Here is a 17,081-nt window from a genome sequence, read left to right as displayed (position 1 = left end):
GTGCCCTCTGCGTCCACAGTTGGTACATAGAGTGGTTCCCCCTCCGGTCTCCTTCCTAGCAGCCCCTCCCAACTCCTTAGGGGTTGGATCCAAGGAGCTTGGTAATGGAATGGGCGGACCCCGATCTAGACGCCCGCGGGAGGCCAACAGGTTATCCAGCCGGATAGATAAATCCACCAGCTGGTCCAGGTTGAGAGTGGTGTCCCTGCAGGCTAGCTCCCTACGAACATCCTCTCGTAGACTACACCTGTAATGATCGATCAGGGCCCGCTCATTCCATCCCGCACCAGCGGCCAGAGTACAGAAGTCCAGGGCGAATTCTTGAGCGCTCCTCATCCCCTGTCTTAGATGGAACAATCGCTCTCCCGCCGCTCTCCCTTCAGGTGGATGATCAAAGACTGCCCGGAAGCGGCGAGAGAAGTCATCATAGTTATCCAGGGTAGAACCCTCTCTTCCCCAGATGGCGTTGGCCCACTCCAGGGCTTTACCAGTCAGACAGGAGATGAGGGCGCCCACCTTCTCGTGTCCCGAAGGGGACGGATGAACAGATGCCAGGTATAGCTCCAGCTGTAGGAGGAAACCCTGGCACCCGGCTGCTGTTCCGTCATACGCTCCTGGGAGCGAGAGCCGAATCCCACTGGGTCCGACCGGTGGAGGGATGTACGGTGGTGTAGGTAGAGGTGCGGGTGGAGGTGCTGGGGTATGATTTACTGGGAGAGCTCCTCTCTCCCATCTGTCCATTGTTTGCAGCACGCGATCCATGGCTGTCCCTAAACTATGCAACATGGTCGCGTGCTGTTGAACCTGCTCCTCTACTGGGAGAGAAGGGCTGGCTGCGCCTGCTGACTCCATTTGAAGACGGTCCGTGATTCTGTCAGGGTTGTGTGCGGAGAATATTCGGAGTCAAGCGCAGGACACAGGTGTTGAGCGAAACCACAGTGTTTTACTCAAAAATTTAGGCAAAAGTTCCACAAATGGAAATAATCACAAACACACACGTATAAACCACAACCACTAACGCACAAACAATCACGGACAAAACAGAAATTAAAGCCAGAGGATTAAATAGGGAACATGATGGGGGAATTGAAACCAGGTGTGTATAATACAGACAAAACAAAACGAAACTGAAAAATGGATCGATGGTGACTAGAAAGCCGGTGATGTCGACCGCCGAACACCACTCGAACAAGGAGAAGGGCCGACTTCGGCGGAAGTCGTGACACCAGCAAAAAATAGGAGCATTGCGCCGTGATTCGCTCAGTGTTCTGTCACTCATGGGGACACTACGTCGTCGCTAAGTTTAAGTCCTTAGTAAGGGTAGACATCCAAAATTTCAGCCCTTTGGGTCCTCAAATCACGTTATATGTACAGTAGCTTTGATTGAACTGATCGTGTCAACATCTTACTTTCAAAGTCTTAGCTAGAAGTCATCATCATGAATCAAGTTAGCAATCTACTGCCAAATCCTTGTCATATGAAGAGAAATAATGAAGAGAAATTAAAGATAAAACGTATCGGTTCTCATCGGCCATTGGACATAAAGATAGACAACAAGTTGGAAATCGCAAATTCCTACAGAGTCGTTTGGAAGGAATCAGTGGCTAACTACTGCAAGCATTGCAAAGCAACCACTAGCCTGCTATTCAATGGAGTGGCTGTGTGTTTTTTGTTAGAGTTCCCACCAATAATCCAGATAATTTTTTATTTTATTTTTTACCGTTATTTTACCAGGTAAATTGACTGAGTACACGTTCTCATTTGCAGCAACGACCTGGGGAATAGTTACAGGGGAGAGGAGGGGGATGAATGAGCCAATTGTAAACTGGGGATTATTAGGTGACCATGATGGTTTGAGGGCCAGATTGGGAATTTAGCCAGGACACCGGGGTTAACACCCCTACTCTTACGATAAGTGCCATGGGATATTTAATGACCTCAGAGAGTCAGGACACCCGTTTAACGTCCCACCCGAAAGACGGCACCCTACACAGGGCAGTGTCCCCAATCACTGCCCTGGGGCATTGGGATATTTCTTAGACCAGAGGAAAGAGTGCCTCCTACTGGCCCTCCAACACCACTTCCAGCAGCATCTGGTCTCCCATCCAGGGACTGACCAGGACCAACCCTGCTTAGCTTCAGAAGCAAGCCAGCAGTGGTATGCAGGGTGGTATGCTGCTGGCTTAATGCCAGACTTTGATGACAAATTTGCAGACAAAGGACCGCTGCGACACTTTCATGTTTACGTGAGCACATCACATGTCACGCCCTGACCATAGAGAACTGTTTATTCTCTGTTGGTTGGGGCATGATAGTGACTAGGGTGGGTCATCTAGGTGTTTAATGGTTTATGTTGGCCTGGTATGGTTTCCAATCAGAGACAGCTGTTTTTCGTTGTCTCTGATTGGGGATCATATTTAGGCAGCCTTTTCCCCTTTGTGTTTCGTGGGATCTTGTCTACAGATAGTTGCCTGTGTGCACACCAGTAGCGTCATGGTTTGTTTGGTGAGTTTATATTAATTAAAAGATGTGGAACTCTACGCAGGCTGCGCCTTGGTCCAATCATTACGACGAGCGTTACATCACAAGCCAAGGTGAGTCCAATGTCTTGTATGCTGCTGCATAAATGATGTAATATGCAAGGGAGATATGTATACTGTAGCTAATTAAGTAATACTAAGTGTATGTTGTGTAGTAAGCTGTTAGTAACCCATGTGCCTCACAAATAATTTGGTCTATTTTCACTTCTTAATTTCACCTAACGTTGATGTTCTAACTCGGTGGTACTGCACAAGTAGCCTATAATCTGTTTTTGAGAAATGTCATCTAATATTGTTAGAGGTTTCATTGTCTGCTTATATGCCCCCTTAATCCTACGTTTCTGACTACTGTAAGAGCAGCCCATGTTCTGCATTCTGTTGCTGTACACTTCAAAAGGGCTGAACACATAGTTATATTGACTATGTCCGTCTTAGCTCGCTCATTAATGTCTTAATCGAAATTACTGAATGCCTCATCGTTATCCGCTCATCGTTCCCTTATGCCATAGTTTGTACATCTCAATTGTCAGTAGAAACCACATTTGTTTAAGCAAGTCAGCCATAGCAGCTATATTTTGATATGGTGCATATCCTACAGATCTACTGGTTTCTTGGCAAAATGTTCTCATGATGGAATTGAGTTGCTCTTTCCAGATTTGGGTGAACAAATCTGTTAGCCTCTGCCATAGTTAGGCCTCTGTTTACCACATGGTCAATGACGATGGCCCGGACTTCACTAGACAAAAGTTCCCTGCCATCTCTCTGATGCCCACCTCTTTGACCTCTTTGGTGGGGCCCATGTCCCTGAATAACCAAACGGCCCATATGCCCCTGAATAAATCTCTGATTTATTCCTCTCCCTGTCTATCCTGCTCCATGTTGAAAGAAATTTCAAGTGTTGACACGCACCCTTTTATATGGTGACCACTTGTGGTTAACCCTATGTGAAATCAATTAGCAATAATGACTTGTCATTATTATGTATGGTTATCATGTATCATACATGTAATTTAGATGTTTCTACTTTACATGCATACATGTTATATCTGTAGTTCTCAAAATTCATACATCATTGACAAAAGCTTAAAATGTAATCTTTACCAAACGGTTAAGTGATTAACCATTAAGTGCAGTTGGATTAAGTGATGGTCAAATGTATGTAAAAAAAATAATACCTGCCTTTTGATGATCTGTTTTGAGTCATGTCGTAAGAGTTGTGAAATTTCATCACATACTTGTGAAAATAGTACCAAAGCGATGAAAAAAACGTATTTGACATGCTCAACCTATACTTTGGCTTGCCTAAGCATGTTTTAGGAATGTAATGACTGTTGATTTGCAGGTGGGTGTTGAGTGTGATCGTCTAGACCTGCCACTATATTTCTTCGTAGTGTTTGTAAGCAGAATTTGAACTGTCATATATGGAGCAAGGCAAAATCGAATCAAATGTGCTCACAAACTCTGACTTTTCCTTTTGTGTTTGAAGGACATCTCTGTCTTGAACATTTGCCACAGCCAGCGGTCCTCTGTCACAAACTAATCCAAAATGACCAGCAGGTGGCAAACTCTGCTATCAGATGAGAATTTAGATCGCACAACCTTGATATTCATTGCAGTCGGAAATAGTAAAATACAATCAATAAGGATAAATTATACAGTTATTCCAGAGGTCACAGAAAAACATACAATAGGCTTACACCAAACATCTAAAGGCATAGTCAAACAATATTTTATCTGCAAATTATGAGATTATCCCAAGGACTCCATAGGTGCAGAATGCCTGGGTGTCTACTAACTGGGATGTGTTTATCATGTAGAATGGAGTTGACACAATTATGTTGTTCATTCAGCATTGCAGACGGCATGTTCATTCACTGCTTAGGCCCCTGAAGGTGAGTCTCCAGGTAATGCACGCACACGGGAAAGCAGTAGGATAGCTAGGCCGTTTGGTGGTGATTTGCTCCTGTTGTGACGTAATCTCGCCACTCTCCCTCTTGTCTGAATGCTGCTTTGTTCTTGGAGAGGAAGAGTAGGTGGAACCAGATTACCTTACAGTTTATACCCTTATGGGATATGAAGACCTCAATCAACAGAGTACTCTATTTAAAAGGTCACCATCTTCTACTAGCGCCTTTGAGCAACAATAGCTTGAGCTTCCAAAGGTATTTGCACTTCATTTTACATATTTCTTCTACAATTGCTAATTTGTCCTACACTTGTGTCTCAGATGTGTAACACCATGTTCTCTCAGGCAGGTCAACAGAAACTGAGGCAGAAGCTGAAATTACTTATCTACAGCCAGAGAAGTGAAGTCCACAGCGTTCGTGTCGAATTGGCTGTGGTGTCTGTTTGACTTTCTGAAATTTGTGTTCTTGTGTGCCTCATTGGGAGAGTGTACTGACCATGGCTCTCCTCCCTTATCAGTTGACAGAGCAGCAGTTCCCTTCCACAGCAGAGGTCAGCAATGCTGCACTTAAACGGCACAGAGCTGCAGACTCTCCTGCTATTCTTCCTACAGCCATGTGTGAATGGCACAGGTTTACCGGTCCCAGTACTCCCTCAGAACTACACTACCCAGCAGGCCATTCTCCCAGTGGGCGGAACTATGCCTAAAGCTCAAGCTCAGGGATTTGTGTACATTCTACTGATGGTAGGTATGTTTAGTTTCTTCACGTTTGGTATCATGCTGAGCTACATCAGCTCCAAGAAGCTAGAGAACTCCCACGATCCGTATCACCAGTACATTGCCCATGACTGGACCAAAGGACTCACCCTCCCACGGGCCGTCACACAGGCACTGCACGGGGCAGACACACGTATTGGAGACGACTGGAAAATCCCCATGGTCATCTGCAACCCTGCTGCATTGGAGCAGCTTCCAGGATAGTGAGGAGATAAGTGTTGTTCTCAATCCTAATATAACATATTATAGTCACGATGACGAGTGAGATTGAGTTAGAGTACCTCTTGTATTGCAATGCATTCATAGGCAGAATCTACCGCACACCCATAATCGACTATTGAAGTTGCAGGAGGCAAAATGAAAAACTGGAAAAAGTCACCGAACACTTCCACTCATAGTAGCTTAGCATTCGGTCAATCGACTCTGATGAAGGTTGACTGACCAGAAAGCTTACCTCCTACTTCAATATTTTTTCATCTGACTGAAAGTGTGCAAAAAAATCTTCAGAGGTTTCTGTTTCCCTGTATTTGAGTTCTGAGCAGTTTTAGTAAACTGCTCATTCATAACGAACATCGAGTATTCTATGCTTTCATTCCTTCATTCAGTAAAGAAACAAATCAATGTCATTAATCACTTAGCTTATAAACAGACAAAGTATTTCATTAAATGGATTATTGTAGTCTAATACCATTACCATTGTGTCCAGACACTGACACGGTGTAGCATTATTGTAAAGCACAGTTGAGTTACAGTAAGGTCAAGTAACCGTGTTGTAGTAGTGGCTTGTTCTAGTTTTCTGTGTTATAACACGCTACTGTAATCAACCCAATGTAGCAAAAACACTGCAAATGACAGACAAATGATTCAACACCTCTGCCTCATCCTCTTCGATGTGTGTTGACACCTGTGTACATGGACTTTAGATAAAAGTTTGATTTGAAATATCCTTTTTTCTCATTTTGCCTTCATGGTCCATTGTTCATTTGAGTAAATTCTGCATCCATGCCAGAAGGCCACCTTGCTAAGAGTGATGTGTTTTATTCTTATCTTCTCCCGCTCCCTTTCTCTTCTCTGCTCCTCCCACTCCCTCACTCTGTCTCTCTTCCTCTCCAGTCTGTCTTGAATGGCTGCTTTCTCTGCGCGGTCGATCTCGTGCTCCAAACTGAAGTGGACCATTTGCATGGGTGCAATCAGGTTGAAGTTATCCAATGTCTAATTGAGTTTCTTAAGGGCCACTGCCCCACACAGTTGCTGCCACTGGGCATGCTCCCTGGGACCCATGGGGTCGGTGAGCCGCACCCGGCCCTGCAGCAGTCTCTCTCGGATCTGCGCGATATCCTCTCTGATGTCGCGCTGCATGACAATCCAGGGTGGCTGGATTGTTGTCGATGAGGTTGTGGGTCATGGGGTCGTCGTACTGATTGTGCTCAAACTTGTTGATGGGCTTTCCGGCGCCACCCAGGTTGCGGAAGTCTCCCCGGGACATGGATTCCTGAATGAGGTCTTCCACCAGCCTCTCCACTGCCTGCGTGACCTTGATCTGCCGGCTGAGCTGGCGGACGTCCCTCTCCACCAGCGCCCCCTCGGCTGCAGCCACTGTCTCACGCTCCTTCTGGAGGTAGTCGAGGACCTGCTCCACTGCCCAATCCACTCGGAACTGCCGGTATTGGCGCTGGCTAGGTGTGCCCACGCCCTCGTAGTGGCAGTGCTGAGGAGCCACGTCTTTCACCTTCTCATCTTCCATCGGACCCCCACAGCTCTGAAGCAGGGACTGGTGCACCAGTTCGGCGCCGCATGCCTCTACCCGCGCAAACAGTGCCTCGTCTGCCTAGCAGCGCCCGAGTGTGGATGGTACAGCTTGGCCATGCGCAGGTAGGCTTCCTTCACATGCGCAGTGCTACTCTCTCCCTCATCCGGAAGCTCAAGCTGTAGCAGCTGGTAGCTCTCCTGAATGCTGCAGCTCATACAGGGACCAGAACTCAGCATGCGGAGAAGGAACCCGTAGGCCAGGGGGAGCAGTGCACAGCCATGACAGAAATCCCCACGGTAAATCAACAGCTGTATGGCATAACTCATCTCTGCTGGTGACACAGAGGCACACACCTGCCCAACAGTGACAAACACAATGTTGCTTGTTGTACTTGTTCCCACACTTAATTATTAGCATAGGGATGTAAATCATGCATTTGAAAAGGTCACAGGATGCTTTTGATTCTTTGTTTACATTTTGTTGGTAGCGGTCTAGCCTGAAATCCATAACCACTTTTGTTAACATGCCCCTCCCTTGTACTCCATGTCATTGCCAGGGATTGGTAAGGAATGGAATGATATTAGAAACAGATTGGTGGTACCCACGCTGATAGTAGTCCACTCTTTGATGGAATTATGCACTTCTTAATTTGACACCTACCGTCACATGCATTAAAGATACAACATATAGCCTCACAGACATGTAATCGGTGACTACAGTAACTATGCCCGTGTTATGAACACCAGTAGCTAGCTGTCATCTTTATTACCCGGATAGCTAGAAGCTAAATCGTGCTAGCTGAACTCCATGGCTAACTGCATCGTTCTTCGCGCGTTTTGGGTAAACAAAGCATCTCGCTAACAAGATACTAATTGCACTAACCTTATTCAAAAACAGTCTCCCTTCTCATTAGTTTCAGACAGTATTTCACACTAGGTTCAGCGCCAGACGACAATCAGGTCGGAACACCTAGGTATAATAAGAACGGGTCGGACATGCTTGTTTGGTGCTGTTGGCTAACTCTCCCAATGAATGCAGGGAGTGGAAGTTTTTGCCTAATCCTGTGTTTTTTTTTTTTTTTTTTACTACAGAGAGACACTAAAGACAAACTTAATGTGGGTTTTGAATATGCTAGCACTATAGTCTATTGCTTTTGTTTTCTATTTTTGTATTACATTTTATTTCTAATACATTGAGTTGACTGTTCAATATTAATTTGTTTTGTTCAAACAAAGCATTGTCACACAAGACTAATAAGATAACATTTTGTGCAAATAGCCTGCATTTGTAAACAGATGTGTCTTCCCCAAAAATACACTGAATGTGTTGTACATGCAACTAACGGCCTAATTCATTGGAACGTTTAAAAACAGGCTAATGCCGCGTTCACCTATTGGTCGGAACTAGGAAACGGCATTTCCGACTTGCTAACTTATTGAACTCAGAACGTGTATAACTACAACCAGCAGGGAAGACGGAAATGTCCATTTCCTAGTTCAGACTACCTCAACCAGTTAATAAATCGAAAATGCAGTTTCCTATTTCCGACTAGCACATGAACGCGGCATTATGCCATCTACGTCTACAGACAGCCATATATGGATGTTAGCCTGTAATCACTAGCTAGCAACCAAAATAAACTAAACAAGACGGGTGCGAACGAAACGGAGGGACCTACCTGAATGTGGGACCTACCTGAATGTGTCCAATGGAAACTAATGAGACTAAAAAATACACTCCTGGGTACCAGTCTGTTTGTGCCATCATCATGCCAGTCCTTGCCGCTCCTTATGCAAACAATGACAGAACAAACAGATCTAGGACCAGGCTGTCAATGGCTCTCTTACGTTAAGCAGACGTTTACTTTCAAATGGCCGTATGCTTGTTTATATTCAAGAAACAAATAATTGTTCACTAATTTGTTTAGGCTGCATAACACTATGTTACTACATGTATTCGTATGTTTTCTATTGAGTTTAAAAAAGCTAGATGATCAGAATTCACCACACAGTATTTGCTAATGAAAATAAAAAATCAGCGGCCAATATAAAATGTGTTAATTTATTGCAAACTTTGGAGACAATTCATTTTTCCAATTTAAGAATGTACTGTAAAAGTGGGCATTATTATCATCACATTTGTCGCTTGCTTTAAAAAATATATATAATGGCCCCTATCTCCATTATTCCCCCTTCAGGTCGCTGATTAGGAATGGCTCCAGCTCCATCAGGATATCTAAGAATATATCTTTGCCTTTGGGCCCACATGCTTTCAGAGGACCATCGTAGAGCGCCCTCATCCTGTTCTGGGCGGTTCTGTTAGCCTTCACGTCACTGTAGGCGTTTGGGGTGACGATGTCGCAGTCCAGGAGTCTATCCAATATGGGATCCAGCTGGCTCACTCTGTTGATCAGGGCCGTCCGGTGATGGTCCACAAAGTGTTTATCTGAGGTAGAGATAGGACATGGCTTGGGACTTTTGGCAGTGATGGAATGCAAAGCATAGATTATGTATTTGATAGGGTCCTATATCTCTACACCCTACCTTTAATGTTGAGTGTTTGTGTGTGTGCGTGCATGTGTGAAAATTCGAGGATAGGCGTGAGGCACTTTTTCTAATTCATACAGGATTATATAGGCTATGTGAAGTGAAAAAAATGCTGTTGAAGATTCTAAAGGGCAGCAGTTGCACCTACAGAATGTTGGAGAAATTAAAAGGAAGGACTTTTGTGATTGTTCATGAAGATAAATACTTTGGGTATTGAATGTTTCCCCATAAACCATCACTAATTACAGTAAAACATACACTACTGTTCAAAAGTTTGGGGTCACTTAGAAATGTCATTGTTTATGAAAGAAAAGCAAATTTCTTGTCCATTAAAATAATGACAAATTGATCAGAAATACAGTGTAGACGTTAGTAATGTTGTAATTGACTATTGTAGCTTGAAACTTTTAATGGAATATCTACATAGGAGTACAGAGGCCCATTATCAGCAACCATCACTCCTGTTCCAATGGCACGTTCCTATGTCAGCTAATCCAAGTTTGTCATTTTAAAAGGCTTATTGATCATCAGAACCATTTTGCAATTGTTAGCACAGCTGAAAACTGTTGTTCTGATTAAAGAAGCAATAAACCTGGCCTTTAGACAAGTTGATTATCTGGAGCATCAGCATTTTTGGGTTCAATTATAGACTCAAAATGGCCAGAAACAAAACTTTCTTCTGAAACTCGTCAGTCTATTCTTGTTCTGAGAAATTAAGGCTATTCCGGGTAAGAAACTGAAGATCTCATACAACGCTGTGTACTACTCCCTTCACAGAACAGCACAAACTGGCTCTAACCAGAATAGAAAGAGGAGTGTGAGGCCCGGTGCACAACTGAGCAAGAGGACAAGTACATTAGAGTGTTTCTCAAACTAGACAGACGCCTCACAAGTTCTCAACTGGCAGCTTCATTAAATAGTGCCCGCAAAACACCAGTCTCAATGTCAACAGTGAAGAGGGGACTCCGGGATGCTGGCCTTCTAGACAGAGTTCCTCTGTCCAGTGTCTGTTCTTTTGCCCATCTTAATCTTTTCTTTTTATTGGCCAGTCTGAGATATGGCTTTTTATTCGCAACTCTGCCTACAAGGCCAGCATCCCGGAGTCGCCTCTTCACTGTTGACGTTGAGACTGGTGTTTTGCGGGTACTATTTAATGAAGCCGCCAGTTGAGGACTTACCACTTGAGGTCTGTTTCTCAAACTAGAGAAACAGACCTCAACAGACACACTAATGTACTTGTCCTCTTGCTCAGTTGTGCACTGGGGCATCCCACTCCTCTTTCTATTTTGATTAGAGACCATTTGTGCTGTTCTGTGAAGGGAGTTGTACCAAGGGAGTAGCCTTTAAAAATGATACTTGGATTAGCTAACACAGTTTGTCATTGAAACACAGGAGGGATGGTTGCTGATAATAGGCCTCTGTACTCCTATGTAGATATTCCATTAAGAATCAGCGGTTTCCAGCTACAATAGACATTGTTAATGTTGTAAATGACTATCTACACTGTATTTCTGATCAATATGATGTTTTTTTTTAAATAGATTTCCTTTCAAAAACAAGGACATTTCTGAGTGACCCCAAACTGTTGAACGGTAGTGTACATTTTAATAACGTCATCCTATTTGAGACATTAGGCTATGTAACACCTGGTTTAGTGCTTACCTTTGTTCATCTTCTTTGGTCCAGTTGCACTTGCCATTCTATCACCCGATGATACGCAAGATCCTTGAGCTGTAAAATAGGCGTCGTGAGACGCCACCAATCGGACACAAATATGAGTAGTAGGCCTAAAGATAAATCAGCAAGCCATCTAAATGTGTGTTTATTGTATAATGTATTAGGCCTATTTTGATTTGCAAATGGATATACATTCTACTGTATGCTATCATTCTGGTCAAAAGAGCAAAATAGAATGCTCGCATAAGTGAAAGTAAAACTGTTAACTTCCTTATAGTTTTCCTTCCCTACGTTATGAACATTTCAATGTAATTTATTTAGGCCCTAGATCTAATACAGTTTTGTTCTAGCATACTTTTGGGTTAACTGAAGTGGTTTTTTAAACCTTTCAAAGATATGTATTTTTAAATGTCCAATGGACATGGCTCCTACTTTATTCGACTTACATTTCTTGAATTCCGTCAGTTCCTTTGCAACATCCTCGCAGTTAATTGCCGCCAAGACCTCTATAGCCACATTCACAGCGCCGTCTTCAGTGAAAGTACGGGTCAGAATGTCTACCAAATCCACTGGGTCCGCTTTCTCAACAATGCCCCTGCGAACTTTTGGCTCCTGCTTACGGTCACAGAGTTTACGTCTGAACTTCTTCAATTCAGCCTCTCCCAAGTCATCAAGGACTCCAAGTAATATATCGCCAACGGTTTTCGACATATTTTACACAAGGTTTTGTAACATTAAGCTACGTGCCTTCTATTCTTTTGTCTAATAAACTACTGACTGTCTTTTCAAGATACTGTACAATTCGCACCGTCACACGTCATAGGCCGAGGGGAGGTCCATCAGCACACAGCAGAAACAAAATAGCCTACTCCATTACATTTTTACAAATATGTAATTTAAAATTTATATTAACGAATCTATTATATTATTTGTATATATTTTTGCCTGCTCATTTTAGTTTTGTACCTTTCGAAATAATACAGAAAATGTAAATAGTATTTAAGTTATGTACAGTTTATTTACAAACATTGTTCCCTAAATCATGTAAATCACACATTATATTCAACAGAACAAGCATTATCCCTCTTAGCTTTATTTTGTCATCAATAAAAGAGGTAGATATGTAAGAGTATAAAAATAGACAGATCCTCACAGTCAAAGTTAATGTCAAACATTGTTCAACAGCATGGGTGCTAAGCAGGGGTGTCATGCACCCATTATTTTAGAGGGGGCAAGAAGTACTTGGGGTTGTTCATCACTAACCATGTCATTACCATAAAGAACATCAGTATTGGAGACAGCTGGGCTTACAGTTTCATTGAGCTCTTATTCTGCTGATGTTATTAGGAGGTAAGTCATACACTAAAACCAAATCAAATTGAAGGCTACTACTTACTTTTTTTAATTCAGATTTTTCAGCGGGTGCTGCAGCAACCTCAACACGCCTACTTCACACAGCTATGGCTACTACTGTATAACTTGGTAATAAGTGTTACAAACATTGTCTAATGTTGCAGAGAGAAATCCCATGAATAGAGCCGATGTTATTCCTTTCTACATGTCAAAGAGGCATGCTTGTTCTACATAGCATATTTCTAGGGATGTAGCCATAACACTATCAAGAAACAATAGCACCAATGAGAACCAGTGCTGCTTGTACACTCCCTCTACTGCGACGCCCATGCTTCGCTGGACACTGGTGATGATACTGGTGCCCCCTGGCCTTGCCAGGAGGACTCTGTCCCCGTGGGTAAAATGTTCAGGCTGGCCAGGACCTCCTGTGCCGTCTTTCCCAGCATCCCCTGCACGTCCAAGACGAAGCGGTAGACGTAGCGCTTGCCCGTCGTTTTGTGGATGATGTTCTTGTGGTAGTAGTAGCGCAGGCCACGGCTCAGCTTCTCGTAGTTCATCTTGGGCTTGTTCTTACACTGGCCCCAGCGCTTGGCCACCTGGATGAAACACAAAGGGGGTGATTGTTAAAAAATAACCACAAACACCTGATAGCATATTCCCATTGCTCAATCCTATGCTGGTTTCCAACTCCTAGTACGAGTGGTTAAAATCTCTCACAATCAGCAGAGAAACTCACCTCTGCTGGGTCGGACATTTTGAACTCCCAACCGTCTCCTGTCCAGCAGATGAAGGTACAGCAGGCGGAGTCTAGAAGCAGCTCCAGTAAGAACTGCCACAATTGGATGGGCCCTGATCCTGAATAGAGAGAAAATACAATTCTGAATTTTTTCATATGCATTATCTTTAGCCCTAGACTGCAAATAAAAGTTATTTTTGCCTGCTACTCTTAAGATATACTATGAATTTGTTTCAATTTAAAAGAAGACACAGTAATGACAAAAGCACATTCTAGAGCAAACACACAATCAGGCTCCAATATACACACACACTACCCACGCTCACACACACACACTTGTATAACAGTAGTAATGATAAGTCATGACAAGAGACTAGTCTCACCTGGATAAGATGACATTCCCATCACTTGTCCTCCTTCCCTCTCGGGTCTTTGGGAGTGTATACTTTTGCGTTTGGCCACACGGGGGCAGTATTGCTCTGAGGGCTGCTGTGGTCCAGAGGTTGAGGAACAAGATGGAGGGTGGTGAGGGGGCAGCAGGGATGCGCTGTAGCTGGGAGAGGGGTAGTCTGGCCAGAAGGAGGGTGACGTCTTCTGTGCTTCTGAGTCGTACAGTTGTTCACCTGAGTGACGGGTGTAGCTTTGTTCAGCTTCACCTATGGAAGAGGAGGAGTTAGACATTGCATATATTATCCATGTAATCATAGCCTATGGATTTCTGTGTGGTTATTTTTACAAGTTAAATAAACGAAGAAGAGCTGGTAATAACAGACAGCTTGAAAAATGATTTGAATTAGACATTACACAGCCTACAAAAAAAACTGCCAATATGTTTCTAAACACAAATAGGCCTAATGGTCTTGCATTGGTTAATTTCATTTTTTGTGTGGTTTTTCTTACTGAGGTGGTCCAGGCTGACAGTGCTGGGGGACCCGTTGTGGCTCGTTCCTTTTCCAGGGAGGAAGGAGTTGCTGGTGCTGGCATCCTCCATGCCCGGGCTGAACTGTCCATTCTGGGCTGGGGAACACAGGGGCACAAGGCTGTGGTACGTCTGGGTGGAATCCTGGAACGCTTGAGACTGGTCCAAAGTCAGCCCATCTAATAATGGATAGAGAGAAAAAAGGAATGAACAATCATGATCAATATTCATTCATTTCTAATACTACAACAGGTGTTGATAATAGAATCATTCTCAAAATAATAGTAACAAATGGATTGGAGAACAGGGGACTGACACTCACCACTTGGGTATGATGCCCAACAGTTAAACTCTGGGTATGAATCCAGGTTGAACAGGACAGAGTCACTGGAGGTTACTGGGGGAAAAAAGAATGAAAGACGTCAACAATAAAAACATGTGAGCAACATTGGAAGTTAGTCAATGATCACTGACAGGCCTATCCAGTGATCTCCCCCCCCCAGAATGCTTATCAGAGTGGTCAAATAAAGTGGTTGTTAAAGAGTCTCTGTAAGAGTCTTCATAGGTGTACCTTTGTTGTCGTACGGACGTGGATTCTTCTGCGGCTCTCCAGAACTCTCTGGATACTGTTGCTGCTCGGGTCCTTTACTGTCTAATAGAAAAGACAGGTCTTCATCACTGTAGTCTGGAGGTCACGGAGATAGAAGAGAAGGATGGGGATGAGTCAAAAGGCATGAAGATCTGAACAGAACTCAACATGGAATAGAAATAGAATTGGTTTAGAATGTAATAAGTTATATTGATATGAAGGGGTTACAAGCTTATCTCTAAAGACTGTCTAACTGCTATTCTTGAAGCAATAATATGTTATGGTCTACTACTATTACTCATTCTTATTGACTTTTAATAATAGTAATAATAATACATTAATATATCTATTCAACAACTATTCTGCAGCACCCAGAACAAAATCTCAACGATACCCATTTGAGTTGAATGGAAGGAGAAGGGGAAACAGAGGGGAAAAGGAGGAAACGCCAGTGGAGGGAGTGTGACAGAGTAGTGATGAAGGGGGAGGAGAGGGGCTCTAAATCTGTTGGAGAAGGAAGTCTGGAGGAAAGGATTAGGGAAAGAGAGCGGGAGGGTCTTTAACCCGACCACCCCGTCTCGCTCTACCTCCCTCAGTCAGACTGACATTCCTACAAACAGTGCATGGACACACACCCCAGCACCCCTTTTCCTGACGCAGCCCTCGGTTGGGTAGAAGAAGCAGATGTCAAGGTCTCATTTTGAGTTTCTGGCAGGGCTGATGAGATACTAGCTATGCAAAAAACATTTCCGTTGTCCTTCAACTACTACACAGAGCTACAGGAAACATAGCTCAAAATCTTATCATAGAAAAATGTGGATACTCTGAAAGTTATTTTCAGAGTGTACAATGATAACTAATAAAGTTGATGATTAATCATAATTCTAGTGGCGTTGGTGGCAGTTATTTGGTTTGGGGTGTAGTTCAATCTGAACGGATACATTGATCAGTGTTTATCAATAAGTTATCCAATGAGAAAATGACTTACCATATGATGCAAAGTCCAAACCAGCAGGGACTTCCTGTGTCCTGAAGTCTTCCATATAATATCCAGCTTGGTACATCTCCATCTGTGTGGAAAAAGTGGAATACATATGTCATGCCCATTTTATCCTGGAACATCTTTTTCATACAATTTTACATCTTTGGTTGATATGTATAATCGGATTTCTTTAAAATGGTATCTGAAAATGTAAATATATATTGTATTATTAATAAATTTAAGTGTTCGTGCAGGCTGCATACATGAACAAACTTAAAATCGCAGGAGGCAAAATCCTACCTTTATTTTAGAGTCTCTGGTGTCTATGTTTCTCTCGTTGGATTTCAGGATGGTATCCCAGTACGTATTTGACGGGAACAGTTGCTTCCACTTGGAGTTCAGAGTTACAGTTGTGTTGTCTCCCTCTGCCCGGCCCAGTCCCGTTATAAAGCAGCGGAGCTTTGAGGGGCGTGCCTGCTCCCCGGTGCAAAGGAATTTGTCCTCTTGCTTCGTGACTCCCCGGTCCCAAAAAACTGCTGTTTAACTGGCCGTGACGTCAGCCATGACTCACGAACACAGATTTGGCAGCCAGGCACACACTCATTCACAAAAATGTATCATAAAATGGTCAATTGAGCGCCCAAAATCGAATTAACATTGCATGCCCAATTGGCTATCTTACTCCCATGATAAATTGACAACCCATTCATGATCATATAATGTATGGATAGTTTTAGTGTATTCATAGATATATTTTATAGGAATACAACTTGATCTACAAATTATTTTATTTAAATTAGGCCAATATAAAACTAGCCAATGTACTGAGAAAATGTTTTTCCCCCAATTAGGTCAATAGCGATTACACAATAGGCTACACCAAAACGCCTGTATGCCTATCAATTGGCTATTGACTTTGTCATTAAAAAACTCTATGGAAATCATTACCTTTTTCTATGCTTGGCAACGTCGACTAAGCATAAACCCATGCCAGCCAGGGCGGAGGACAGATAGGGTGTTTTAAAAATCAGAACTTGCAAGTTGGTTATAATGAGGTGGGCGGCCATGAGCATATCTTTAGAAGCCATTCGATAGAACAATAGCCCGTAAACTACATGCTGAAATCACGGTGTGAGTGGCCTGAGCAGATAAGGCCCACACAAGCGCCTTGTATAAACAAACACCGCAATTTTCCCCAGCAGAGACAAAATACATCTGGAAAAGTGAGCTGCCAAGTCGTGTACGGTGTGGGAGACGCGAGTCGTGATTGGGACTAATCACGACTCGTGATTAGTCCTGACGAATC

At 43.3% G+C, this 17,081-nt stretch overlaps 3 protein-coding genes and 1 pseudogene across 4 annotated transcripts; 1 reads left to right on the top strand and 3 right to left on the bottom strand.

Moving 5' to 3' along the window:
• The first annotated feature begins 5,004 nt into the window (after window positions 1-5,004).
• Window positions 5,005-5,427, top strand: LOC129837592 (potassium voltage-gated channel subfamily E member 1-like). Its single transcript, XM_055903875.1, has one exon. It carries the CDS (start codon window positions 5,005-5,007, stop codon window positions 5,425-5,427), a length of 423 nt encoding a protein of 140 aa, XP_055759850.1.
• Window positions 5,428-6,202: 775 nt separating this feature from the next.
• On the bottom strand, window positions 6,203-8,021 carry LOC129837589 (dnaJ homolog subfamily C member 28-like; annotated as a pseudogene).
• A 999-nt stretch (window positions 8,022-9,020) lies between these two features.
• On the bottom strand, window positions 9,021-12,013 carry LOC129837591 (apoptosis-associated speck-like protein containing a CARD). Its single transcript, XM_055903874.1, has 3 exons — window positions 11,643-12,013; window positions 11,182-11,250; window positions 9,021-9,418 (listed from the first exon to the last, which is right to left on the bottom strand). Exons 1-3 carry the CDS (start codon window positions 11,905-11,907, stop codon window positions 9,156-9,158), a joined length of 597 nt encoding a protein of 198 aa, XP_055759849.1. The 5' UTR covers window positions 11,908-12,013; the 3' UTR covers window positions 9,021-9,155.
• A 181-nt stretch (window positions 12,014-12,194) lies between these two features.
• LOC129837751 (protein c-ets-1-B-like) lies at window positions 12,195-17,027 on the bottom strand. 2 transcript variants are annotated; one of them, XM_055904174.1, is made up of 8 exons: window positions 16,076-17,027; window positions 15,782-15,863; window positions 14,776-14,856; window positions 14,527-14,601; window positions 14,186-14,383; window positions 13,669-13,941; window positions 13,286-13,404; window positions 12,195-13,145 (listed from the first exon to the last, which is right to left on the bottom strand). In XM_055904174.1, exons 2-8 carry the CDS (start codon window positions 15,861-15,863, stop codon window positions 12,864-12,866), a joined length of 1,110 nt encoding a protein of 369 aa, XP_055760149.1. In that variant the 5' UTR covers window positions 16,076-17,027; the 3' UTR covers window positions 12,195-12,863. The 2 variants fall into 2 exon arrangements, with proteins under 2 accessions (XP_055760149.1, XP_055760148.1); XM_055904173.1 differs by having other exon boundaries at window positions 14,776-14,889; window positions 16,076-17,025.
• Between the last annotated feature and the right edge of the window lie 54 nt (window positions 17,028-17,081).

Source organism: Salvelinus fontinalis, chromosome 38 (genome assembly GCF_029448725.1).
Source record: "Salvelinus fontinalis isolate EN_2023a chromosome 38, ASM2944872v1, whole genome shotgun sequence".
NCBI classification, from domain to species: Eukaryota; Metazoa; Chordata; class Actinopteri; order Salmoniformes; family Salmonidae; genus Salvelinus; species Salvelinus fontinalis.
Note: the sequence above shows the minus strand (reverse complement) of the source record. Positions and strands in the feature narration are given on the sequence as shown.